General features: G+C 46.7%; 1 protein-coding gene across 1 annotated transcript in view; it reads right to left on the bottom strand.

The window, feature by feature from the left end:
* The window catches only part of LOC8051155 (DNA-directed RNA polymerase III subunit RPC3), a 30,220-nt gene that overhangs the window by 1,507 nt on the left and 2,170 nt on the right, over positions 1-26,543 (bottom strand). The window contains exons 3-10 of the mRNA XM_029968442.2: positions 24,514-24,611; positions 20,280-20,431; positions 14,985-15,124; positions 12,526-12,703; positions 9,742-9,920; positions 6,033-6,153; positions 5,083-5,151; positions 87-254 (exon numbers count right to left, since the gene is read on the bottom strand). Coding sequence (XP_029824302.2) covers positions 87-254; positions 5,083-5,151; positions 6,033-6,153; positions 9,742-9,920; positions 12,526-12,703; positions 14,985-15,124; positions 20,280-20,431; positions 24,514-24,611 — 1,105 coding nt within the window. The remainder of the gene's footprint in view (positions 1-86; positions 255-5,082; positions 5,152-6,032; positions 6,154-9,741; positions 9,921-12,525; positions 12,704-14,984; positions 15,125-20,279; positions 20,432-24,513; positions 24,612-26,543) is intronic.

The raw sequence follows: 26,543 nt of genomic DNA, 5'->3' as shown, positions 1-26,543 counted from the left end.
TAGATTCACAGTCATTCCTACGCTCTCATGATCCAACTCGGTGCCCATTAAAGGACTGAGGAAGAAGCGGAAAAGCGCCACCCCACCTCGTGGACTTGCTCGGGGGAGGCCTTGTTGTGCTCCATGGAGGCGAGGATGAGGTCCACACGCTGCTTCTTGTCCAGCAGGCGCCGGTGCTCCTGGCAGATGTGTTCCCTGCGCAGCACCAGGTTGCACACCGCCTGGCAGCACCACTCCAGCATCTGGCGGCTCAGCTGCAGGAACGTGCGAGGGATCTCGTCGGATTTAGCGTACTGTGGTCACTCACGTGACCACAGTACGCTAAATCTAGCATAACTCAGTGACTCGGACGTTGGTGGCCGTTGCAATAGAGCGACAGCCATGGCAAGGCTCCCCGACAGGTTGTGCCTCCCTTCCATTGGCCGGCGTAATCTGTCGCGTGACCCCAGCTACAACCAAAGGCGTTTTCGTCGGAAGGTGCGGCATGAGTTTTGGCACATAAATGATTGCATTGAGATTTACCGTTTGTCAAAATGTCTAAGGTGCTACTGCAATACTTTGTTTTGTTTGTTAACGAAGTCTGTAGGTTTCTGTACTAATTAAAGGGACACTGACAAGGTATTTATGCTCACCAAGGGTTCTTTCTATTTGTGCATGACATGTGAAATACCAACTACCCAGAACAGAATTTGCGGCTCGAAATTCGTTTTCTTTCTGCCCGAAAACCACCGATTGAGAACTGGCCGGTTTGAGTCGCACTCACTCTCTTCTCCGTGGTCACGTGCCTCTTATGGTTTAGACACACACACCAAATATAATCAAAGTCGTGGGTCATCGAAGGCACACACTCAATATTAAAAATATAACAAAATATTGTACCCATTTTTTGTGGCTTCGAAAAAGCTGCAAATACATTGATAGAAAAAAAAAAAGTTGCACAGAGAACTCGAAGCATCCTGTGCATTCTCTGCGTAATTCTCAACATGGCGTCATATCGTGGGAGTTGCAGGCTGGACGAAGCGGACTAAGCGATGGCGGCGGACGACGGGTGTGGGACCTCTACTTCAGAACTGTCGTTTCGGGTACCGGTGAATCTGTCTAGCTTCGAAAGAGAAGTCGTTTACCGATCAAAACGATTATGATTTATTTCGTGGTGACACGCCCGACCACCAAGCTGATTCGCACGAAGACGTCGCGGAGTCATTGCCCCTTCTCCTAGCCGAAGACATTGCTCGTCTTACGGACACAAATTGGTAAGAGCTTGAAAATCGTGCAAACGTCAAGCACGATTTGCTTGACTTGCGTTTTTTGTGCGACGCGCAAGTTTTTCGTACGCTTCGCACAACCAAAAAAAACGAGGAAAAAAGAAAAAAAAAACATGGTCGGACATAGCCACATGACTTCCGGCAAATCTCTCCTACTCTACAACTCCTCTTCCTCTCTAGTCCGGTTTCGAACAGTTGCACTTTTTTGCTTTGTTAATAACAGATCTGATGTTGTAGCAAAATATTGAATCGGTAGCCTTCTGACACCATACTAAATCGCCTGGCAAAAAAAAAAAATGAAAGCCGTTTGCAATTCCCTGTAACGCCGGATTAGACCGCAGCTCTTGAGGAGGAGGATGGAAGGGCACTGAGGGATAGGCGACTCCTTGAGGTCAAGTGACCTCAAGGGGGGTCGTATAACGTCAGGGGGGTCACGTGACGTCGGGGGGGGGAGAGGAGGGTTGCATGACCTCGGGGGGGGGGGGGGGGGGGGGGGGGGGGTTCACGTGACTCCAGGGGGCTACGTGGCCCCAGGAGGTCACATGGCCCCAGGGAATCACGTGACCTCAAGGCACGTGACCTCAGGGACGTGACCTCGGGGGGGGGGGGGGGGGGTCATGTGACTTCACGGTTACGCCGACGGCGACGGCGCTCAAGCCGGAAACGGGCGCCTAAGAGCTGCGCTCTAAAAACTTTTAGCCTTCCCATTCTGGTGAATGGGAAGGCTAGTGCATCATAGTACAGCGAAGCTGTACTATGATGAGATGACCTCAAGCACGACTTCTTGGACGACCTCAAGGACTACGCCTAGAGGACGAGATATAGGACGACCTCAAGGACGACTTCTAGGTTGACCTCTAGGACAATCTCAAGGATGACTTCCAGGACGACCTCAAGGACAACTCCTTGGACAACCCCAAGGACGACCTCAAGGACAACGTCTAGGACAACCTCAAGGACGACTTCTAGGACGACCTCGAGGACAACATCTAGGACGACGCCTAGAGAAATTCAGCCTTTCCACTCTGGTGAAAACCAGAGTGGAGAGGCTGGAAAGGTTGCCGCCATCTATGAGCGAGGCCAGCAAGCCGGTTGTCTGGTTGCCACCGTCGCTCATAGATGGCGGTAGCTGTCCAGAGTTTTGTGTCGACATTTCTTTGCAGGGGACACGATCCTCGGGAAACTAGCCCTTAACAGCTCCACTGTAAAATACTTTGGGGGGTGTTAGTGTCTCTTTAAATGTAAGAATGGTAAAGAGGACAGGGGCCTTTTAATCGTCATTAGAAGTAGACAGGCGTTCCTCGAGGTTGAGAAGTTTTAGGATTCCTGGTGTAGGATTTAAGCTACAACGAAAAAAAACACTCTTCGACAACTGCCTTATGCACAGGTGTATAACCAACGTTGAAGACCTACAGGTGCGTTCGAGTCGTGACAACTTAAGCACATATGCACATAAACACACAGGCACACTGCACGGCACTCGTAGCACAACATTTGTTGCTTTGCCCATTTTGTTCGAATGGGACATTCATGGGCACCAATTTTATTGCTAAAAGGTATGTTTGGGCTAGTTGGTTGATGAGCATCTTAGTTTAAACCAGCGCAACGAGACAACCAATTTTTATAGCCTAAATTTGTTTCCAGTACCAGAACAGTGAAACTGCCAATGCTTTTGACAACATCCTTTCAGTTGTACGGGAGAGGTGGTAAAAATCAGACTGCTTTTGTTTGTGCAGTGTCATGACCGTCTCAGCTTTGCTTCCGTTGAAGCAGTAGTCATCTTTATTTCATCCACTTTTCTAAACAGCTCTGCCATACCTGCCAACCCAGCAACATAAAAATTCGGGAGACCGCCGTGCGGGGAAGGGGGGGGGGGGAAAGAAGGGGGTTTGAAAATTTTTTTTTTTTTTTTAGTTTGACAAGAAACTCTGTGAAGAGGCACCCTGCGCGAATCACACTGTTTTGGAGGAAACTGCCGGTGGTGCCCTGCCCTTCTACGGCACGAGCATGGTTCCGATGCTTTCGTGAAGCAATGTGTATCTTGATGTCAAGCTTGCCGCCGTGCAAAAAGCTCACACATCACAGGGGCACGCGGTACAGAATTCATACTTGTCAGCTTTCCGCGAAGCGACAAAGCACGGAAACTCAGTCGCGTATGATCTTAGAAATACTTGCAAGTACTTCTTCGTGGCTTTTGAAAGTTTCATCGATCGTTCCAACAGATCAGTGGTTCCAATTAAACTCGAGGAAACACTAAGAGTAGTTCGGCGTTCCGCACCTCACTCGACGACCTGACAAAGCCAACTGAAGCTTAGCGCACCCATGGTCATAGAAGCCGTGTTCCAAAATGCACTCTAACTTCGGTAGAGGTTTCGTACCTCGGCGTTTGATAATCTACCCTCGTTTTACGCTACTGCTCTGAGTTGTCACGTGGTAACCCGCCGGAGTAACCTAAACCTACTCTCGAGTAACTCGCAATGACACACGCGTGATAGTTTAGCAATAAGGCATCATAAAAAAAAAATGACGGCGGACATCTTTTGGAAGATTCGAGGTCGCGTCCGTACAATCGGGAGATGTGATCAAAATTCGGGAGGCTCCCGAAAAATTCGGGGAGTTGGCAGGTATGGCTCTGTAACCATCTTCATTTCTGTAGGATGATTATTTAGCAATTTGCACAAACTGTCGATTTCAGGAACATTTCTTGGGTACAAAATTTCGTGATTTAGGGCAATATGCCATGTTTTTATTACCATGGGTCGATATATTTGCGTGATCAATTTTATGCATTATTTTTCAACTCGCGAAATTCGCATTACAGTAATAAGAGTGTGCCGTTTTAGAACTGTATAGAATGCCAAGTGTGGTGCTTTCTTGTGGCATGTTGCCAAACATATGAGAGTTACGTAGTAGTTTTGGCCGTTCATAATGGAGGTGTATTCTTTTTGTGGTGAAGGGTCACCTGTATATGCAAACAAGATGGTATGCTGTATAACAAAGAATGTGCACGCAGCACACAAAAAAGACAAAGGGAAACAAAAAGCGGAGAGACGTTAAGCACTTGTTTTGTCTACTTCTTTATGCTCGTCTTCATTTTGTTTTATAGCGTGAGCTACACTGGCCGAGGTTGAGCAGTTTTGCATGGCTCCTGGAGAGCCGTGCTGCGCATGCGCGAGGAGCAGTGGCGTCACGGCGCACAGCTGGCACGCCGGACCTGCCGCCGCCACGCGCTCCGCCACCGCTGCGCGCACCTTGCCGGTCTGCGCATTTCAGAGGAGTGACGTCATAGCCGCGACAGACACACTGGCGCCGCCGCGTGCCCAGCTGTGCGCCTCCGTTGCGCAGTAGCCAAGTCTGACGCTGCGCCGGAGCTGCTTGATAGCGCCTCTCATTTTGTTTTTTGCAGCCCGTGTACTTTTGTCTTGAGCGTGAATCAACTTGCTTGCATCGCTACCCGAGATATCATGCTTGCGTCTCGGCGCGAATGGGAATACTAGAATGCTGCAAATACTATGTTATTTCAGAAGAAAACTCCCGCTTAGTCGCAGGAGTTGAGACGACCCGTGTAACTTCTAGAGATTTCTTATCACGTTTTTTTGCGCTGGCTCTTTCATTTTGATTTGCCCTTTTTGTTGACAAAAACACAACTCTGCGGCAAAGAAAAATACAACTACTGATGCATTGACATTGCACTCCAAAGCGTAATAAGAAAGAAAATTATTATTTTCTTTTGGTGCCCGAGGCTCTTTAAAACCTGTTTCCAGCAAGCACCTGCTCCAGTCAGCGTGACCTGGCAGTGCCCTGCGCAAGCCATTACCTGCGGAAGGTCGACGTGGAACAGGTAGATCATCCGTGAAGGGGCATAGTCGGGGGTCCGCGGAAGCTCCTGCAAGCAAAGAAAAGAGTGTCACTCTACCGACAGTCACCTCAAAATAAGTCGGCTCCAGACGTTTCTGCAGCATGTGGTCTTACTTAGAGGGACACCAAACTTCCAAGTTTAGATTCCCCTTAAGCAGTGCCTGTAAAAATAGAAACTTAAAAAAGTGAAAATTTTTGAAGTAATTACTTAAGCAGCATGGATTTTGGCAAAGCATTGGCTGGCGATGGTCTTTTGGCCAAAGAGTGGCCACTCATCGGCCAATGGTAGCCGATGGCTATCGCCAATGCTGGGCCGATGGCTGACAACCAGAGAAAGGCCAGTCAAATGTCCAATGGTTGGCCACTGGCCAAAGGACCATTGACAGCCATTGGCCAACGATTGACCAAATCTGTGCTGCTTGGGTAGATAACTAATTACATCATACATTTTGCCTCTTTTATAGTGGTCACCATGGCTATCAACTTGGCCCCGGGACTAACAGGACCCTAATGCAAGCTCCCTCGTTTTAAAAATTCCGGACAGACTAAATTCGCCACAGCGTGCAAAGAAGTGACAGCAAAAGCCGTTACCGCGTGTGGTGACAGCCACCTTTGTGCACATCAACTCTCGATCCGCTTAATCACACACAACACAGCCTTCTGGTCACTGAAGTACGCAGGAAAAGTACACACTGGTAAGTGTGGGAACCTGGGTTCCTAACACTTGCCACGGCACTCACGTCTGTTTGCCAATGTGACCACGTGGCGGCCCCAGTAAGAGAACAATGTCGTACCCCCAACGGGACGGCCCACCCTCTTTTCCCCAAGTGGACATCCTCTGACCTTTGAACGGTAAGAGTGCACAACTTCGCTTCTATTGGCAGAGCACGAGCGGTGGGGGGACCTCACCTGTGCTGCGAGGAACTTCTCCTGGAACATCTTGTAGGTCATCTCCTTGGCATCTCGGGCAGGGATCATGGCCAGCTCCTCGATCTGCTTTTGCTCCAGGTACCGCTTCGACAGCAGCAGCCTGCAGGCAGCCAAGGGGGTTCCTTAGACGCTCTGTTTCTCCCACTTTGCTGTTTGGACACCGCACCCTTTCTAACACGTTTCTACACTTAACTGTTGCGTCGCTGAGCTACAAGGCGTGCAATCAAAAGGCATACGACTCGCTACTTCATGAGGACATACAGTGCAAAAAAACAAGGAAGGAAGGACGAGGGAGACAGAATAAGCGCTAACTGACAACACCCTTTGAGGGTGTTCTTTCCACTCTTTCTTTTAAGCGCTAGCATCTGGAACTTCTTTCTTCTCCTTTTCTATAGAATGTATTAAAACGCCAGTTGTCAACTAGCACTTATCCTGTCTCCCTCGTCCTTCCTTCCTTGTTGTTTTGCACTATATATCCTCATGATGAACAACCAACTAGCCCGCCATCTCGCCACTCATAGTTTTATTTCATTGCGTCTAGATCCACCAAACAGACTACGCTTGGAGTATTAGTATTCCAATCCCCGGTTTTACTTGCAGGCGCCACCATTCAGATGCTCAGCACAGATAAAGTGTAATTGGCAATCACTAAAAAAAAAGCCTGTCTTAAAAAAAAAAAAAAATAACATTTTTTAAAAACAAATTTATAGGTAGGATTTTGTGTTTTCCGAGTTTATTTCTCGCAAAATTCGGAAGGTAGTTTTCGGAGTTTAATTTTCTGTGAAAATTCTAGGTTTAGCAAAGTCTATTTTTGTTTGATTTCCAATTCTTTGAAAATCAGGGTTTATATTACTTACTGTGTTCCGATATTTAAAAAAAATCAAAAACAAAATAAATAAAGTTTGGGTATCATGCCCGTTGTCCTGAAGGAACCTCGACGTGCTGAAAGGCGAACTCCTTTTGTCAGTAGTTCGATTTTTCAAAGGAAACTGAAGTGGGATCTCCTCAGGAACAGTGACCATGAGCTCTTATGAAGTTTATTTGTAAAGCAAAGTCTTTTTCTTTCTATCTTGTCGTTGTGATCTTGAAATTCCGAGCTTTTCAGATCAATCGAAATTGACGAAAAATTTACCAGCGAGTGTTTTTAGGTTGTAAGCCACAAACAATTAGTAGTAAAGTGGAGAGTTCAGCTAGTTAGTAAGACAATATCATATTAAAAACAGCACACAGGCAGTGAGGAAGAGATTCTTCCTCACTGCCTGTACGCAGTTTTTAATATGATAACACAAACAACATATATTGCGAGTACAGCACTCAGGAAGTGCACATTTATATAGTTACATAAAAATCAAAGTTCCATATCCTAACTGTTTGCAGGCTTTGTGTTTAAAATTTTTTCCTGTTTTCTTGAAAAAATTTTTTTTTTATCGCAACACAAGGTTTTGTTTATGGTATCTTATGATTAAAATTTTGAATCTGAACATTTTGTTTAAGGGTCTAATACCTCATAAATCGGAAAGTGCAATGAGACTAATATTTTTGGAAAATATCACCTACATATAATATTTTCTAATTTGCAAAGACATTGAGGACTCATTGCAAATCATCAACAAAAATATTTCAATTTGATAACCTTTTCTAGAACGATGCCAAAAATTATAAGAATGGTTTTTAATGCACTTTCTACTGTTTGTAGAACACGTTGAAATACTTTCTGCCATATTTTTTATGAAGGTATTGTAACAAATTTGGGCAGAAACATTTGTGAGAAAGGAAAGATTTTCTTGAAAACTATTATACTAGATAGGAAAACAATGAGCTTATGCTTGTGCTCAGCACAACAACATAAACGTGAAAATTTAAATATAAATTAGATCAAAAATGACAAAAAATGTTCAAGACCAAGGTCTCCGCTTAAGACTTGAAAATGTGACTTTCTCAGCATTAGATATGACGCCGCGATCAGGTGATATCATTTTGCTCTGTCGCGTGCGGTTTTAACATTTCTGGCGGGTGGAAAACCGCTCTCTGAGATTTCAGGTAAAAGTTCCATATAACTGGCAACAATGATTATTATCAGAAAGACAGCTGAAGTGTCACTACTCTGGAGTGTAGCCTCTTCAGTGGCTGTAGTCACATCCTCTCATAGAATATCCTCAGATGTCGTACACTGATAACACTACACGTGTACCATTGTCATGCTGTTGCATACTGTCATGAGACTTATGTACCGCAATAATCATCTGCAGGTATTACAGTTCACGTTGTACCAAAAGGGAATTGTTGAATACCTTCACTGCTGGCTCTGTCCAGCATCTTTTGTGCCGTTCAAAAAAAGGATTCGAAGCAGACACATCTAGGTCATACCCTGCCTCAAAGATACACTAAATAGGTTTTTCACCTTGGGACACCAACTTCATCTACGTGCACCAAAGCTCCTTTAGCCCACACGCCCCATTCCTAAACTGAGTGCACTCGGCAATCCTCTGCTCTGTTGGCCGTCTTGAAAACGGATCTAGCTCGAATTGTCTCTGGAGTAATCCAGTGAGACAGTTATTCTTTTACTGTTTCTTTATGCGAAAGCATTAACTGTCTCATGGAGCGAGCCGATGTCATCAGCTTTGAATCCGTGCCAAACGGCACCTTAAATCCTTTCCCCAAGTGAAGTCAGCTTCCAGCTATAAAACAATGTGAAAAGCTAGCCAACGGCACCTAAATTCCCCAATCACAAAGGAGCAGACGTAAGCCGATGGATTTTCGGATTCAATCCTATTGGCTGGCGCGCGTTGACGAGGCTCCCATTGGCCGCTGTGCGTCAGTTTCAACGACGGCCACCCCACGGCGCTGCGCATCCGTCAGCGCGCTGATAACACAAAATATCCAAGGACAAAGCAGTGAAGGCCAGAGCCCTCTCCTCGCCGGCGGAGTGGCACGCAAATACGCTGCACACGAAATAAGGGAGCGGAAGAATAACGTACATGCTTTCGCATTAACAACTCATCAGAAGTGCTTAGATGTATCTTGAGCCTTTTATAAGGCACAGCAGGCCAGAAAGGCATTGCCTGCTTCTAGGTTACCAGCTTGTAGAAAAACAGCCAATCTCAAGTCGGAGCTCACTGCCGCCACTACGGTGCGTAGAATGCGTCTTGGATTGGAGCGTTTAGCGCCCTATTCCAACCGATGCATCCACATTGGTCCCGAATCGGCGAAAAATTAAGTCGCGGGATTTGGCGTGCCATGCTGTCAGATGTGGTGATCCTGGCAGTCGCTCGTAGAAGTTCCCGCAAAAAGTAAGAGCGAATGCTATAAGTGTCACCATCGTTGCAACGTCCCAGTTCGTGGCTGCTTAGGCTTCCGCAAACTGTAAAGCCGAAGAGGAACCTACGGCGGAACGGGCGTTGGTCTCATCTACCTGCGCCGCTGCACTGCCACCGGGATAGTAAAAAACGGCAGCACGACACTTCTACGACATCACGAGGAAAAGGGAAGGAGCCGCTCACGAGGATGCGGCAAATAGACCGGTCGAAGACGCCTTCCGAGCACCATTCTGTTGCCGACAAGCGTCTTTTGGAGTCACTGCAGTCTCTATAGTATAACTGTATTGTATCGTAAAGTGACCAGTGGTGGCGAGAAGCGGCACTACGAGACTTGAAGCGCGTCTCAGATTGATGCGTCGACCCGTGCCCACCGGAAGATGCGGCAGCTCTTGGCCCCGAAGCGGTCCTGGACGGTGGAGGCAAAGAAGGCCTCGGCGAGGACCCTAAGACCCCGGTGCAAGTCCACGCAGAACATGCCGCCTCGCTCGTCCGACCGCTGCACCAGGCGCAGGGGGTCCTCCACTAGCAGGCTCAGGAATGAGTCCAGCTCCTGGGAAAACGTAAGTACGAGGGGGGTCGTGAGGCAGCCGCTTTCTTTCCGAAGTCACTCCCCAACCAACGCCGACCTTTCGTCCGGCGCCAAAAATAGGTGCCAAAAAACACCAAATCCGCAAAGGAAAAAAAAAAAAAAAAATTCCACAAAGATTGGTTTTGAAGTTTTAAGAAAAATAAATCTCCGGAAACATGAAACCCTGTGTGTTGCCACGAGCGTGGCAGGGTTGGTGGTGCAGCACGCGGCTCCCACGTGGAGGTCCGGGGTTCAAACCCGGCTACCCTCGTTTTCGTTTCATCTTCCTTTACCTCTCGGAAAGTGATACCAGCTAAAGCTCGTCACTCATCGAGTCTCCCCGTCTAGAACGTTCAAGACGATGGAGCGAGCGCATATAAAGGCGCCAATAGTGCGCTGCGCCATTGAGTCTTACGCTAACGCTTAATCCTAAAGTCACGCCGACGTCGACACTCGCTACACCTATGACAGCATTTTTTGGGGCAAGAAGATTCTCATCTCTAATGAGCAACGAAGTGCTCACTGCTTTCACACTGGGCGTACAGCGTTCACAATGTCCCGCAAAAGGAAGCTGTGGACTGAAGAGGTCATAGCTGAACACAAGCATAGACGTGCTGAGCAGGTACAACCGTCCTCAATGTGCCCTCCGGAAAAGAGAAAAGTGAAGTGGGCTCGTTCTACCACGACGGAAAGTTATGCGAAGAAACGAGGAGCCAACTAAAGATCTTACTACTTATGGTCGGTGATGGCTGAAGGGTGTAGGACGAGCTCGTCCCATAAAGCCTTCGACTCTTTCCACTTCGGCAGAACAAACTCTTAACAGGAGGCGAGGAGAAGCTTACCTCCTTTTCAGCATTCCCTCTGGTAAAGGGAAAGAGAGGAGGGCTTTGTGGGATGAGCCTGTCCTGCACATTTAAGTTTTTACCAGTGACGACTACAGTTAGCCACTACCATAGGGTTCGGCACAATTTAAAGGGGTGGCGCGGCAATTTTTGGACATTGGCCAAATAACTGCGGGGGTTGTTCCCTGTCACGTCTGGAGCAAAGAACTGATAACAAATTTTGCCTATGCGCATTAGTTGTTTAAAAAAGAAAAAATGGAAGCTTTTGGCGGTTTTTATCTACTCTCAATTCGAACACTGTCTTCTGAGTGACGTGCGCAGGGATGTGTACCAGGGTGCACCGGGGACATGGAGGATCCGGTTGGGTTCTCTTCCAGAGCTTCCAGCGCGCCACCTCTGCTTGCGATTCACATGGCGACCTTGAAGATTGGTCTGAGCGATGTGGAGAGTGGGAAAAAGGCAGTTACCCAATATTATAGGGTTACTTTGCATAAGGAAGTTCGACTGACATAGTAGCGACAGGGTGAAATCGATAGAGGAATGATTTTGCCTACCTCAGGTAGACGGGCGCCGCTAAAACTGAATATACCTACTAGTACAATTGTGTCGACGTTATGAGGCTTTCGACGCATTTCACTCGTGTTGACATGACAATATTGATAAAAGATAGCCTCAGATTGACCACATGATGGCAATGATGGCACATCTTGTCAACTTATTACAGTGCATCCAGGCTGGCATCACGCCTTAGTTCCCACAGCTGCCAACACACAATTGCAAGTCACAAAATACTCCCATTCTTTGCTTTGCTATTACGCAATGGAATTGCAACATTTAGAAAAAATGAGGCATTTTCTCCATTAGTAAGATAAACACGTAAAAATTAAAAGCTGCAAATTCTTTCGAAATTAATATTGTAGCATTGCCCCTTTTATCAGAGGAATACCCTACTTACTCGAGTAATAGCCACACTATTTATGAATAAGGCCCTTGCGTCTACTTTCCCGCACAGCAGATATACAGCCAATCATCGCGTTACACGTAAAAATGCTTGAGGTATACCTAAGTATTTCTTATGAGTTTTGAATGTGAAAGCATGCAAGCCGCTCGTCCGCTCCCTTTGTCTTCTGCTGCGTACTAGCGCGCGCACGCTTCGGGATTTCGGAGGCCATGGCACAGCGGCCAATGGGAGCCCAATCGACGCGCGCCAGCCAATGGAACCAAAGGCAGATCGCTCCTATGGGAACGATGAAACTAGGAGCCGTTTTCGCACTTCAAACTGATGACGTCAGCTCGCTCCATGAGACAGTTAATGCTTTCGTATTAATAACATAGCAAATAACTAGATCGGGAACACAAGCCTCCATACAAATGCAATCTTCATAGATGGCATCTTTGCGCGACGACGCTATCTCAGTCCTGTAAACCGCTGGAATCATGCTGTCAATCGCGGTGATTGGCAATCCACGTGCTCCACGGAAAAGCGAACCTTCAGGTTTCCTTCATAAACAGTGTGGCTATTACTCGAGTAAATACGGTATTGCCTTTATAGGAAATGAGCAACACTACTGCATTTCGACCCTAATCTGCGGCGAAGCACAGCAGAAACACAGCCCTGTTTTTCGCTTTGTCTGGAGTTTGGCATATTGAACCTTTAGCTCTTTTATTATGGTTATCCATCGTTCGGACTTTTGCCATTTGCGACAACATAATGAACCACGCAGATCTCAAAAGCGTGGTGTCACCTTCTGGGAGAGAGAGATTTCCTTGTGCAGCTGCTGGTGGACCTCCTGCTTGCTCACGGGGCAGCTCTGGGCAGACTTGGGGTGGGTCCTCGTCTCGGCCAGGCGCAGCAGGGTGCGGACAACCTCGCCGGCCTTAAGGCCCAGCCTGCGGGAGGCCGCCTGCACCAGGAGCTGGTCCCTGGGGGAGAGTGATCGAAAGTCCGATTGGCTCTTCTTGCTGCAAAAGCAACTACACAGAGCACAAAGAATGAAACTGTTGTTTATTTATTGATGGGTTGATTATGACCAATATAGAGTGACAAGAATTGTTGGTTGACTGATTGATTAGGCCCTCCTTGCTTCAAAAGCATTTATGGAGTGCCAAGAAGTAAACAATTACTGACTGATTAACTGATCGATTGGGTCTTCTTGGTGCAAAAGCAGCTGTACAGTGCAAAGAACGAGACTATTATTGATCGAGTGGGTCCTCTTGGTGCAAAAGCAACTATAGAGTGCCAGGAACAAGTCTATAACTGATTGATTGAGTGATTGATTAGGTCATCTTGGTACAAAAGCAATAACAGAGCACCTAGAATGAGACTATGACCTACTGATTGATTGATTAGGTCGTCTTGGTACAAAAGCAATAATAGAGCGCCAAGATCGAGACTATTATTGCTCGACTGGGTCTTCTTGGAGCGAAAGCAACTATACTTTGTTTCACTTTAAGTGTGAGCATGGCAGAAGCTACAAGAGCGAGCTCTAGGCTTTCAGCGTCCCTGCCAAGCACACACCCTCGTGCAGTGCAAGCACTGTTCAGGGCCACACGCTCGTGCCTGTAGCATCGGCTGCATCTGGACTTAAGCTGAAACGAGTATACAGTAAAACCTCATTATAACAAAGTTGAAGGAGCGGTCATAATTATTTCGTTATAACCATTAGTTTGTTATAGCCAATGTCCATTTCTTCCCACTATTAGCAAGCAAGGGAATTATAATTGCTTTGTTATATCCATTAGTTTGTTATATCCCGTTTTGTTATAACGAGGTTTTACTGTAGTATAAAGCGCCAAGAACGAGACAACTGTTGAGATACAGTTAGGAAAAATAAGTGAGGTCTTTAAGCACCTTCACCACAGTGCTGCCTCATGCAAGGATGAATCATAAGTGCAGGAACACCTCCGAGGGACGGCCACTCATTTGCAGTGCTCTGCATTTCTTCCTTTGCTTTCCTGGGGGGAAACCACCTTCCAGCACTGAAGAAGCCATGAGACGAGGTTCTCACACCATGTGTTACTGGCCTCGTCTCAACGGCAGTTAGTGCAACGATCCTTGCCGTGACACTGCTCAGCGATGCACGGAGTGTGCACCTGGCGCCTCGCAAAACATCCAAGTGCCTAGGATTGAATCGGGGACCCTCAGATCGCGGGCAGGTGCAATAACCGCCGCACGACGAGCAGTTCTGCAATCGTGAATAGCCGCCTACATCCTCGAGATTGCCATTGCGCTTACAGTCTCTCCCGATGCAACCGTTTATATTCCAGTGTCACGTCACAGAGCATCCACACTTCTTTCTCGCGTTTCGTTGCTTCGACATGCACGTGTGAAATGAGGCAAACACCGGTTAGCGTTGCCAAGCTTCACTCAATGATGGTGCTCGAGCAAAGCGTGGGCTGCTCGGGAAAAAAGACAATACAGGACCTTAGGGGCAACTAAAACTACCCAAAATTACCCGAAAATCGTGAATTACTTACGGACGACCGACCCAAGGTCTAGCGAACCGGATATTTGTAAAAACGAAGCCCGGACCTATGTGCAACCCCGCAGACTTTTGAAGCTCCAACCACACTGATGGAGCCACGAAACAGCCAGTCCTTGAAACACCATTCACAAGGTGCAGAAGCAAGACGGCGTTTGTCACTCCGAGCATCCGCAGCTTTTTGGGAAGCACCTCTTAGTGATTGTTCTGTGGTGCTCGCACCACAGAACAATCACTCTGGGATCATTCTACGATGCGAGTCACCTCAGGATGCTGGGCGCGGGCAAAGGCTCCTAAAGGATCGCTCGCACACCCGCAACTGCCTATGATCGAGCGAGTGCTTTGCAACCTCTTGTCGTCTCTTACAACGAGAGAAGACACCGGCGCTATTCGTCGGGTAACCGCGGAACGACTCAAAATTTCCGCACATTCCCCATTTTTTTCGCGTCTCATTCTTTCTTGACTGGCCCGAAAAAATTTTTGACGACGTTATCAACGACTGTTTCTCATAGACATTTGATCCCGCAAAGACCGCAAAGCCTTTGCTCTAGTGAAACACAGCTCCAAGGTCACCTCATAGGCGGTGTGCCGAACATGCTTTCCTCGTAGCGAGAAGTCGGTTGTAAGCGAACGCTGGACGCGGCACGTGTGGAGGCGGGCACTGTCGGGCGCCCCATATACCGGCCGAGGTGTCGTGAACGGCCGTGAACAGGCCTGCCCACCTGAAGAAGAGGTGGAAGCGCTCGAAGTTGACTTGCCAGTAGATGCCCTCGTCCGGCTGACTCTCCACCCGGGACTTCTTGCTGGGGGGCCCCTCCTGGTCCTCGTCTTCAGCGGCCACCGAGAGCAGCTGAAGGTGGACCTGCACGCACAGCGCCAGTGCTCAGCACCCGCCAAGTACGGTCCTTGGAAGGCGTCTTCGAATGATACGGCATAACTAGGGTTCCGTCTTTTCGGATACATCCGAAGATATTCAAAGAACGCTCCCCGGTAAATTTACCGTCAATTCGAATTTATCCCCCCCAAAAAGTACAAAATTTGAGGTTGCGACGACAAAATAAAAAGCAAAATAGACGGTGTTTTACAAATAAACTTTATGAGAGTGCAAGGTCCTGAGGAGATGCAACTTCACTTTCTTTTGAAATCTCAAACTACTGACAAAAGGGGTTTGCCTTTTAGCTCATCAATGTTCCTTCGCGATGACGGGTCATGGTACCTGGACTTTATTTACTTTGTTTTTAAATTTTTATAAATTGGGAACACAGTAAAATAAACTCACATTTACAGAAAAATGGGAATAAAAAAAAAGAAGAAAACTCTGACAAACTTTAAAAGTTTAGCAAAAAATGAACTCCGAAAGACACCCTCTGAATTTCACGAGAAATAAACTCGGAAAACACGGAATCCTGAGTACTATAACCTTGTTGCAACAGATCTGGTTACATCATATCTTAGGTTGCAGCATACCTATTTGTGAAGTTTGGTTGGCTTTCCTATCTATGCCGTTGAGCCAACTTTGCTCATTACAGGTTTTGTTCTAACATACATTTTGATATAACGGGGTCTATTGGGGACTTTGTAAGTAGTTTACCGTTCCATTATAGCACTCTTTGACAGCAGTCATTATTTGACATCATGTGGCTTTCGTTCGGCAGAGGTGGCGTCCATTGTGCAAACTGTTGTCATCATGATCGGCGCTTCCTGGGCCTCATAGGACTGAAGGTATGCAGTGATAACAATCGCCAGTACAGTTGAATTAAGAAATCGCTAACTTTCAAAGTTGAGAAGTTTGCATAAACCATTACTTTTTACAGCGGAGCTGTTAAGGGCTACCGTATTTACTCGAGTAATTGTTGCACTATTTATGAAGAAGGCCCTTGCTTCTGCTTTCCCACAGAACACATATACAGCCAACCATCGCGTTGCGCATAAATAACAGCGAACAATTCTCCATACAAATGCAATCTTCCCAGATGGTATCTTCGCGCGAAGACGTTATCTTTGTCCTGTAAACCGCTGGAATCATGCTGCCGATCGCAGTGATCGGCAAGCCGCATGCTCCGCGGAAAAGCGAACCCTCAGGTTTTCTTCATAAACAGTGCGGCTCTTACTCGAGTAAATATGGTAGTTTCCCCAGGATTGTGTCCGGTACCAAACAAATGTCGACACAACGCTCTGGTTGCCGCCGTTACTCATAGATGGCGGTAGCTGTCCAGAGTGTTGTGTTTGCCAGTTTTCTGCTTGCCGCCGTCACTCTAGATCGCGGCAACCTTTCCAGCCTCGGCAACCAGACAAATGGTTGCTGCCGTCGCTCATAGATGGCGGCAACATTTCATCGGAGGAAGAAGAGCGGGAACGGAACAAGTGGCGATATGCGCAGCAGCGCGATGGTTCCGCAACCGCCGCGAGGCCACAATCGCCTAAAGTTCCACTGCGTCAAACGCTTCAGATTCCCTTGCGAAAGAAGAGCAGGTCGCTCGCCTGGAAAGCCACCATCGAGAACAAACGCTACAGCTCCGCTGCTCTTACTTCTTCACCAGAGTGAAAAGGCTCAAAGTTTTTTTAGTATCTATTCTCATTTTCTCAGTTTCACAACTTAGAACAGACTCCAATCAGAATCCATTTCAAAGCCTGTAGTAATAGTATCTGTGTTCTGCATACTCCTTTTACTAGGAACAAAAATCTTCATCACTCTCCAGGTCTGTTATAACGAGTTTATAGTGCATCATATTTTCCAGTCTATAGTCCATGGACTATACACAAACTCAACTCTGTTACGTCACGGTGCAGCGGTGGCGCGTCGAAGGCACTTCCTGTCTGGGACTGTAGGCGGTTCGCCTGAAAACGTGGATATGTGCTGTGAAAACGAAAAACCAGACGCCGTCGGACTATGATCGCTTGGGCGGGAAGCACTTTGGGTTGAATTCACAGATCCTCGTGGTCGTCAGATTTGTTTTATTCACCCATGAACACGGGAAAACCGTCAAGTTGTGCAGACCACCTGCGGACTATGTTCAGTGCGCCTTCAAGTTCAAACGGCCGTCTGATATATTGAACTGTCGTCTGATCTTTCAAACGTTTCTGCTTGTCGTCTGCTCTTTCAAACGACACCGGCCCGTCAACCGAACGTTGGCCCGATAATTCCGATAAGAAGTAAGTGCAGGCCTCAAAAGACATGAGTTTGAAGGTTGGTAAGCAGGCTCGACGTAAACAGTAGATACAACGACATGTTGATCACAGTTACCTATGGCCATCATCGACTTGTTATGCCCGATTCACCTGGTCCGATTCTGCTTGCGATGTTCAGTATCGACGTCGACCATCTCAGCTACGGTTCACGCTTTTGCAGCCCGAGCGATGTCGTGACTAAAAATTTTGAGCGGAATCTCCTCGTGCGAATCAGGTTGTAGCGTCCATTCCGGTGTCCATGCAGAATGAATCACCGCATGTCACATTATTCACGCAGAGATTTGTGGTGTAATGAGCCTTGGTAATTTCGCTGAGGCCTCTCAAGTAGTCAGACATTGCCAGGAAGATGCAGAATCAACAATTCCAAAGTGAAAAAGAGCATGTGGACTCATACCGACGCCGACAACATCGCATTTCGATGGTTTGTTTATGGGCGACAGCAAGCTTCTTGCCCACACTCCATCGTGCAAGCGCGGCGCCGGTGGCATCCGCTAGGGGCACTCTGGTTTGTTTATAAACACGAGTTGGTCTATACATCATTCCCAAGTTGAAATTTTACGCGATGCAGACTACTTACGGGTACAGATTACACGAGGATTTGTTTTTCCTAGGTTGTTTATAGTGACCAGATGTGATGGATTTTGTGAATAACAGAGTATGTTCATGATCATTTATGTAGGATATAAGCTTGCCTGTCAGCTACTAAAGCAAGCATTCGTCAATTTGTGCTGCACTTGAAAATTTTGATGTGCAAACTAGGCACCGGGAAAAATTTGACTTTTTCGACTGAAATTTGTTTTTGCAGACTTGACACCGGTAGCGGGCCATGCGGATGCGGAGTGCAAGTTTGTCCACTTCTTGTGCAGGGGTTGTGCTGACGTCAACACGCCGAGTTCCAATTGGCTCTGATTGGAAGGATAGTGGGTAGACCTTAATACTAGCTGCCTCGAGAGGTCTACCCTCTATCATTTCAAATAAGCCAATCGGAGCTCGGCATTCTGACAACACCGCAGCTCTCGCGCTAGAAGCGGACAAACTTGTGCTCCGCATAGTCCGGGAAATACGGTATGACTTTAGCGTCCCATGCCACCCACACATCGAAAGCAATCCCAAAGCAGCTACGATTATGTGCCACGCCGTCCGTTGTCGTGATTCTGTCGGTCGATCGTAAAAGTTATGTTCAAAAAGACGAGCGAACGCGAGCGTTGCCAACGTCGAAGTGTCCCGACTCGTGGTCGCCGAAGCTTCCGCAAACTGTCAAGTTGGAAGGCGACCTACAGAGCAGGCGTCCAGCATGCCCACCACTGCTGGTGCACCGCCCCAACAGCATGACACTTCTACAACGTCCTCGGACAGAAATTCAAGCACCACAAATGAAAATGCAGTAAACACTAGTGATGGATCGAATCTGTCGAACTTCGAAAATTTGTTTAGAAAATGGCGCGATAGTACTGTCAATAAATCGATTTATACGTGGGACCCTCAGACTCGCCCCGTTAGAAAAGCATGCCGCGGTTGTTGGGTCGGCGACGTCATTTTCTCAAAGTGCAGCGTCCTCTTGCATGCACCCACAGACTTGGCTCTCTTGACGTCTTGTGCTTCAGCTTCTCGTCTACCTTCCAGGTTTCAAGCTTGTTGCAGTTTCGCGACGACGTCTATGGCATCGCTCGCCTCGTCCGAGTCTTCGACACTGATAGCAGCAACAATGACTGTTATCGAAAGATGTGGGAACCTAGTCATTTTGACTTGGACCCACTGGCAACAAGCTCCAGAGATGACAACAAGATTGTCACAGACGAACTTGACTGTTGTCCGCGACGATCTCGCACATGCATGCAGGGAGGAAGGTCAAAGTGCAAGGGGGTGAAAGCAACAGTAGCACTGGAGTAACCGAGTAGCGTGAGCGTGCGATCATGCTGTGGCGAGGTGAGCTTGGGTGAAGATGGGCGCGCCTAGAATGAAAAAGCATTCAACTACCGTAACATTCCGAGAGATATCCCACCTAAAATCAATAGCAAATCACAAGAAAATAAAGAATGCGCTAAAATTCAATGTGTCAAAAAAAAAAAAAAAGGCTGGAAACTTGTTTGTTTCATATTTTGTGAACCTCGAAACTTGCAGTCGCAGGAAGAGGCGACGGACCAAAGACGACTGCCCTTCCCGGTGAGCAATGTTCACTTATCTCCCAAAAAATGGTTAAGTAACACTGTTCTCACAACAGGACACCATTGGCCAGGGCCCTGCAGTTACTAGAAGTGGGCCGTCTATCTCTGTTTCAGAAAAAAATAGCAAATTGTGCCGAAAATAGGGGGCAGGCTACCTTTCGGGGATAAGGCATCTCTTGGGATATTACGGTAAATATCATGATCACGTGGTTTATGGACACCATGGTGTGACTAACTAGGGCAGTGTTGCCTGGATGCCAGGAGAAAATGATTAGCATTCGTAAATTGAACATTTCAATTACTGAAGCTCTAAAAATCCTGAAACTTGGTGCATATACAGAATAGCCTACAAGCATTACATTTCAAGAATAATCTACCCATTTGATTTTCATGTCCTAAGCCCTTTAAAGATCAACCTACAGAATTGTCTTCTGCCGGGCAGAAAACCGTTCCGCAGTCTCCTTCTCTCTTCTCCCCTCCTCTCGCCATGGGAACGGGTCCCTGAGCTACTTCTCACAAAAAGGAGGGTCTCCCTTCTTCTCGAATGGAAATGAGGAATGGAGGGAGAGTTTTCTCCGTTCTGGCTGCTCGTCGACCTTTAAACTGTCCGTGGCTACAGGAGGTGTTAGCTGGGAGCCGGCCATGCTGAGGGGAGGGGCTTGCCTTTGGCACGCTGTACATGTCCTCCTCCAGCAGGATGAGTGTGGGCACCTTAGCATCCGGGCCGCCGGGCTCGGGGGCAGGCACACGGCACAGGAAGTGCGTCTGCACCAGGTCCACAAACTTGCTGCGCACTGCCTCGGCCGTGTGGGACCCTGAAACCGGTTAGGGGACGGTCGAAGGTCAAAAGAGCCATGAAACAATATCAATTTTTTTTTTCCCCGCTTTGGCCAGTTATTGTTAGTCAAAGTGAAATTAACTGATTCCAAACTAACTGACTCGGACATATGGGACCCTGCAACCAGTCAGGTGACGATCAAAAGGACCATGAAACATTTCTTAAAGCATGAAATGCTTTTAATGCTATCCCCCCAATTTCAAAACTGTCGGTCTGTCTGTTTGTACATCAGTGCGTTTCTCGTGAAATACGTGCAATGTCAATTGGTGTCACGTGACGGGACGTCACATGACCTTTACATTAATTTATAGTTTTCCCGCTCAATGCATCGGGGGAGTTTGATAAAAATAAAGGTTCTTCACTCTCCGAAACAACTGTTTGACGTGTTTCAAATATGTAATTTTAAACAATTGCACTTTATATGCAGCATTTCGTGCATTATAAAAAAGGTTGCTGACAACTTTTACACTTCGCCTAACGAGTGCTTCGACGTAACTGACTCGGCCGTATGGGGCCCTGCAACCGATTCGGTGACGATCAAAGCGGACCATGAAACAACTTTTGTTTACTCTTTCACTAGTTAGTGCTTGGAATTAATTGTGTCAGTCCTATGGGATCCTTCAGCCGGTTGGGTGACAATCAAAGGGACCACGAAACACATTTTTTTACGTTTTGGCTAACTAATGCTCGCAATTAATTTCCTCTGTCATACGGGACCCCCCTTGTTGAGTGCCAGTCAAAGGGGGACCATGAAATAATCTTTTCCCCACTTTGCCTAGCTAGTGTTCGGGTCTTTTGTAATCGGGGATGGTGCAGAACTTGGGATTTTCGTCTTCAGGGACAGCTTGATTCCGGTTAATTAGTTTTCGTGACTTCGTTAAATATTCAGCTTAAAGATATTTTTCAGGGTTTATCAGTGTATAGCACGGTGTAGGAAGGCTCTTTAAGTGTGGAGACTCCTCTCCTCGCCCCGTCAGAATGGCGAACACATCACGTCCCCTCCTTTCCTGTTTTCTCCGCCTGCCCCTAGAGGGCGCCAAAACGTTCAGGCCGTCTGGTCGCCGGCCCTCCGCCGGAACGTGGGCTAGTCACCCATTGCTTACGCCGCCTCTTATAGTTTCCAACTTTTTTTAAAATTTTTTTTTTCAATGGTAAACCGAGCATTAAAGAAATGTAAAAACCAAAGATCCGAATTCGGAAATAGCCAAACCTTTGAATGAATGCGCCGACTGCTCTCCAGTGGGGGAAACGTAAACATTTTAGAAAGGGAAAACAATGACATGAAGATATTAGTAAAAGAGACGATAAGGATAAAGACGTCTGCCGAATGCATCAGTCACATGCTCGGTCGTTGTTCTCTCAAAATTGAAGAAGCCTTGTAGGGGATTATTTTGCATTTGGTAGACGCAGACACAACAGACTGCCCATCTGTTCAGGGTCGGATTCTGTCTGGCGTTCTTGTGGAATGCAGACACCTCCGTGGAAGGCAGACGCTTCTCCGGTTTCGGTCGAACGTGCAAAAGGGTTTGGATTGCATAAGAATGCGACAGGACTGCAAAGAAAAAAACCGAAATGCAAAGAAGCAGTCTTGAGAAAAGAAGAAAGAGTCCCGACTGTGCGACTCGTAACGTGGAAAAGAACTCCAAAAGCAGCTATAGAGTGTGTCATACGTTAAACAATGTTTTAACAGCGTTTTTTTTACAGTGATTTTTTTTTTTTTTAAGTTTGTGATGATATTATTATTATACTTATATCAGAAGTGCCATTAATAAAACCGGTTTGCTTTACTTGACGAGTGTGGTTACTATAATCTTTTGCTGCAGTCTGCAACATGCAAATGTAAGCGTACTAACAAAGTGAACCTTTCAAAGAATGCTGCTTTCATTAATGGCTGCATGCAAAACGTGTAACTTCGTGCCAATTCGGCCAGCAGTTAAATTTAGCAGGACTCAAAGGCTGCCTTAAAATGTAAAAGAATAATCACGTTAGCTGCCCCACATGTAGAAAAAAAAATTTTGTTTTTTAATAGTCCAGTCGAATCAACGGTAATTTGCGAACCCGATATATATATTTTCAGGAAAGTCATGTGAACGGTGCTTAAAGCAATTCAGTTCCTTATTATCCGTTAACAAGGTTTGTGTTAATCATTCTTTATTTTTGTGCATTTTTTTTCTTTCGGTCGCACTCAAGTTATCGTTTACCTGCGCTACTATCAGAGTTTATTCATATTACAAACGCTTCCCGACGTTACTGTTGCGCTACTGAGGAAACAAACGACGGAATATAAGCTAGGCTAGAAATTATCTACAGGAGAGGGATATTTCTTTTTCACTCGTAGACCGCCGCGTCGGCTGGTATTAGGGAGTTACTCTTGTTTGTCCGTCTGCCATTTTTTGGGTTATGAAAACTTCAGTGTGCTGAGAGAGATGATAGTTGAAAGGCCCCACCTACATACCACATCATACGCGAACCCGTAGCCACTGGAAAGCAAGCTGCACCCCGAGCAGGCAGCTAGCACAGGCGGCCCGGTGCGCCGCCGGATGGCCTGAAACTTACGGCGCCATCTGGGGGTGGCTCCGTGAAGCCAAGCGCGCGGGGTGTCATTATTTGGTCGCGGCGGAGAGCGGAGTCTCTACACCTAAAGAGCCTTCCTACACCGTGGTGTATACAGGGTGTCCCCCAAAAAATGTACAAGCTTTTTTTTTTCTACCGTGAAACTAAATTACGCATCGCTGAAGGCTCATTCTCCGCCAAAAGGTAGTGCTAGAGGTGCGAACCAGATGCCAAAGTTTCAGCACAAACCAATATTTTAGTCAAAAGTTACGAGGGATTTGTTTTTTAATTTCTTTGCGAAGATGGGGCCCATTTTTGCCAGTTTTTGGTTTCTGGTGCCATAGAGCTCCATGTATTCGAAAGCTCCGTCGGTCACCATTTCCCCATTGACGCTTTTAGAAAATCCCTTATAACCTTTGAATAAAATATTGGTTTGTGCCAAAACTTTGGCATCTGGTTCGGACCTCTAGTGCTTCCTCCAGGTGGAGAATGAGCGTTCGGCAGTGCGTAGTGTATTTTCGTGGTGAAGAAGACCCTGCAAGTTTTTTTTTTTCGGGAACATTCTCTACTAGAAACAAGGAACTGTAACCATGAGCGAGGTGGCTCCCCCACCCACCCTCCAAGTTAGCTACCATTCGTTATAAGGAACACTTGCCACAGTGACTTGTGACAGTCACAGTAGGTGTCACTGTCACAGTAGCACCTACTGTGACAGTGACAGTTACAGTAGGTGCAAACGACGCATACGTTGAAACCAGCCTCGATCAGTCCGAATTAATGGGGCAGCGCAACGAATTTAGAACTTTGGCCAATTAACCGTGGGAACTCTTTCCAAGTCGCCTATAGAATAAAAAACGGAAGACCGTTTCTTCTTCTGTGCGCTAGTTTTTATTATTAAAAGGTTAAACCAAATCAAATGTCGGGGTATCCCTCAACTCACAGTCTTTCGAGCGAGCTGAGGGCCGACGTCACTGGGAGTACCACGTTCGAATGCGTCTTGGACCCCCCCCCACCCTTCGCAATTGTAGACTTTTCGAGTTTCGATTCGGCTATGACAGGGCGCCGCACCCGCTTGGCATCGTCAAAGGTCGTGGCAGCGATCGAGACAAGATACGGTTCGCCACGGAAAAGACGGGGAGGGCAACGACCGAGAGGAAGTGGTTTCGTTGACTTCCGACAGACGGCGCCACGAAAACTCGCGCACTCCGAATGACGTCGCACTGTAGCTCCGACGACCACCACACGAGATTGCAGATCGGGAAAGAACTTGTTTTTGTCCTTCGCAGATACGCGGCGAAATCTCAGTATTTTGGGGGAAGGCGGCACGTTTTCCCTCGCCCGAGTTTCGATAAACAATATAAAAATATGAGCTGCAAATTGTTTCAGCGCTGGAACCATTGAACCCCTTCTTTAAAGCTCGGTCGATATTGTATAGCATACGCCCGCCGCACGTCCCCAAGATTACACTTTAAAAGCCGAGCGAATGTGGGGTCCATGGCGACTCACCCTGCAGCCTCCCGAGCACCTTGCGCAGCACGGCAGACATGCACATGCGGCCATTTTGCAGCAGCTCCTCCACAATCAGCTCGCCAGTGTCACCGTACCTGCACCCAAGCGTGTGAAGGCCCCAGTTAGCTGGCTGGGACCACAGAGGCCACGCTTTTCTTGCCACGTGAGAACCAATGCCTCTGTGGAGATGTTGACCCATTGCATATTCATTTATTTACTTATTTAGTAATACTACCAGTTCCATTGGGAACTTTAGTAGGGTGGTTACAAAGTTTTAAAACTCACACTGTATGTATGGGCATTTTATTTATCTCAGTGCCGCTTACATTAAATTAAACTGAGCTTTATTACTGACAATTGTTGTTTATGAGCACAAAAAAAAGAGAGAGATGATAATAAGTTAGTTGGGGATTCAGTGAAAAAACAATCAGTAATGTAAAGCAAGTTAGAGATTAGAGGGTGAACACGGCTACACAGATGAATATACACATATAAATCATAATACAACATAATATGCAATATACAACATACTAATTTATTAAAAATTTTTTTTTTTACAAAGTTCTATTCAAGACGGGAACATTCACTTAGTTTACACATGGTATTTGCTGCTCTATTCATTCTTGACCATCTCATGTGTGATGAGTCCATTCAGTTCTGTAGTACTGCTGGAAACACTTGGGAAGGTGGAGAGCTACAGACGTCATCTGGAGACAGAGTGAATGTTTCCTCTAATTTTTGAGCCAAATGTCGATTTTAAGCAAAGGTTTCGAGACATCAGAGAGGTGGTATGACTCATCACCGGAAACAGTACAGCACTCATCTCTGCTGAGCAAAGAGTAACCGTATTTCTTCATCAGCTAAAGCGGACCTTCAAGTTGAGGTCATGTCACCTTCCCCTGGGCTTGTAGATGTCAAATTTTTTTTCCTTAGAAATAGTTTTTTTTTTAGTGAAATTAAAAACAGACAACAGATTAACTGGAAGGGGGCGGAGCAGTGGTGGTAGCACTGCCATCTGTTGGATACGCACAAACACGCTCCAAAACCCAAAATGTGCCAGACTTGTGGTCAGGCTTTCTGGTCCGTAATTGACAGCATGAGTGACACTCAAGATTAGTAGCCAAAGGGCTAATCAACAGGATGGGATTAAGGTTCCCGTAATTAGAGATAAACATGGGAAAGAAATGCAGATGCTATGCATGACTCAATGCAATTTCCTAGGGGTACTGAGGTTAAAAAAATTACAAAACCTGCAAACTTTCCATGGGCCCTACACCCCGCCAGTTCGTCTGTTAAAAAGATGCCAGATTCATAGGCCCAAGATGGGTACAGCCTTTCAAAAATGCTGCACAAGACTTGCCGAATCGAGAAGCCCCTTTCAGGAAGATCTGCCGCCAAATTTAAAGAACTTCTTCGAACACGGTGTTTGTAGTTTTCCGAATGATGCAAGCAACTTATGAAATGCCCGTCTGTGCAAGGAAAAACTGACTGCAAAGTGTGGAAGCCTACTCCATACAACAGTGGTGTATCCCCTCACGAAATCTGGCCGACCCTATAACATACACATGCATTTTGACCCCCCTCCCCTCCCCCTTCCCTTGCACCCCAGGTCAGAGACATCCCAGGCCCAGGCACCTCACCTCACCCCCCCACACAAAAAAAAAAAAAAAAATTCTGCAACGGCCTTGCCACATAAAGTACCTCCCTGTGTGATTTGTCCTGCAATACACAATACCACTTGAGCTAAATTAATGAAAAATGTTTCTTGGTCCCTTGGCAAACTGTACCTTTGTGGCAAGTTCCATCTGAAACCAAATAGTTTTCTTTCCATGTCTGCTCGTGCAATCACTACAGTCGCCGAGAATTAAGCAATTACGGGTGTGGCGAGCCCTGAACATATTATTATCGCTCTCAAGCCAATAAGATTGTTTCGGTAGCAGATAAGAATGCCAAAGAACGAATTACGAAGCATGAAGTCTGGACATAATGAGCCACGCCCTGTTATTCTCTAACTGTCAGTCACTACA

Source organism: Ixodes scapularis, unplaced genomic scaffold, assembly GCF_016920785.2.
Source record: "Ixodes scapularis isolate PalLabHiFi unplaced genomic scaffold, ASM1692078v2 ptg002182l_1__unscaffolded, whole genome shotgun sequence".
NCBI classification, from domain to species: domain Eukaryota; kingdom Metazoa; phylum Arthropoda; class Arachnida; order Ixodida; family Ixodidae; genus Ixodes; species Ixodes scapularis.
The sequence above is the reverse complement of the archived record's forward strand: the minus strand, read 5'-3'. Positions and strand labels throughout refer to the sequence as shown.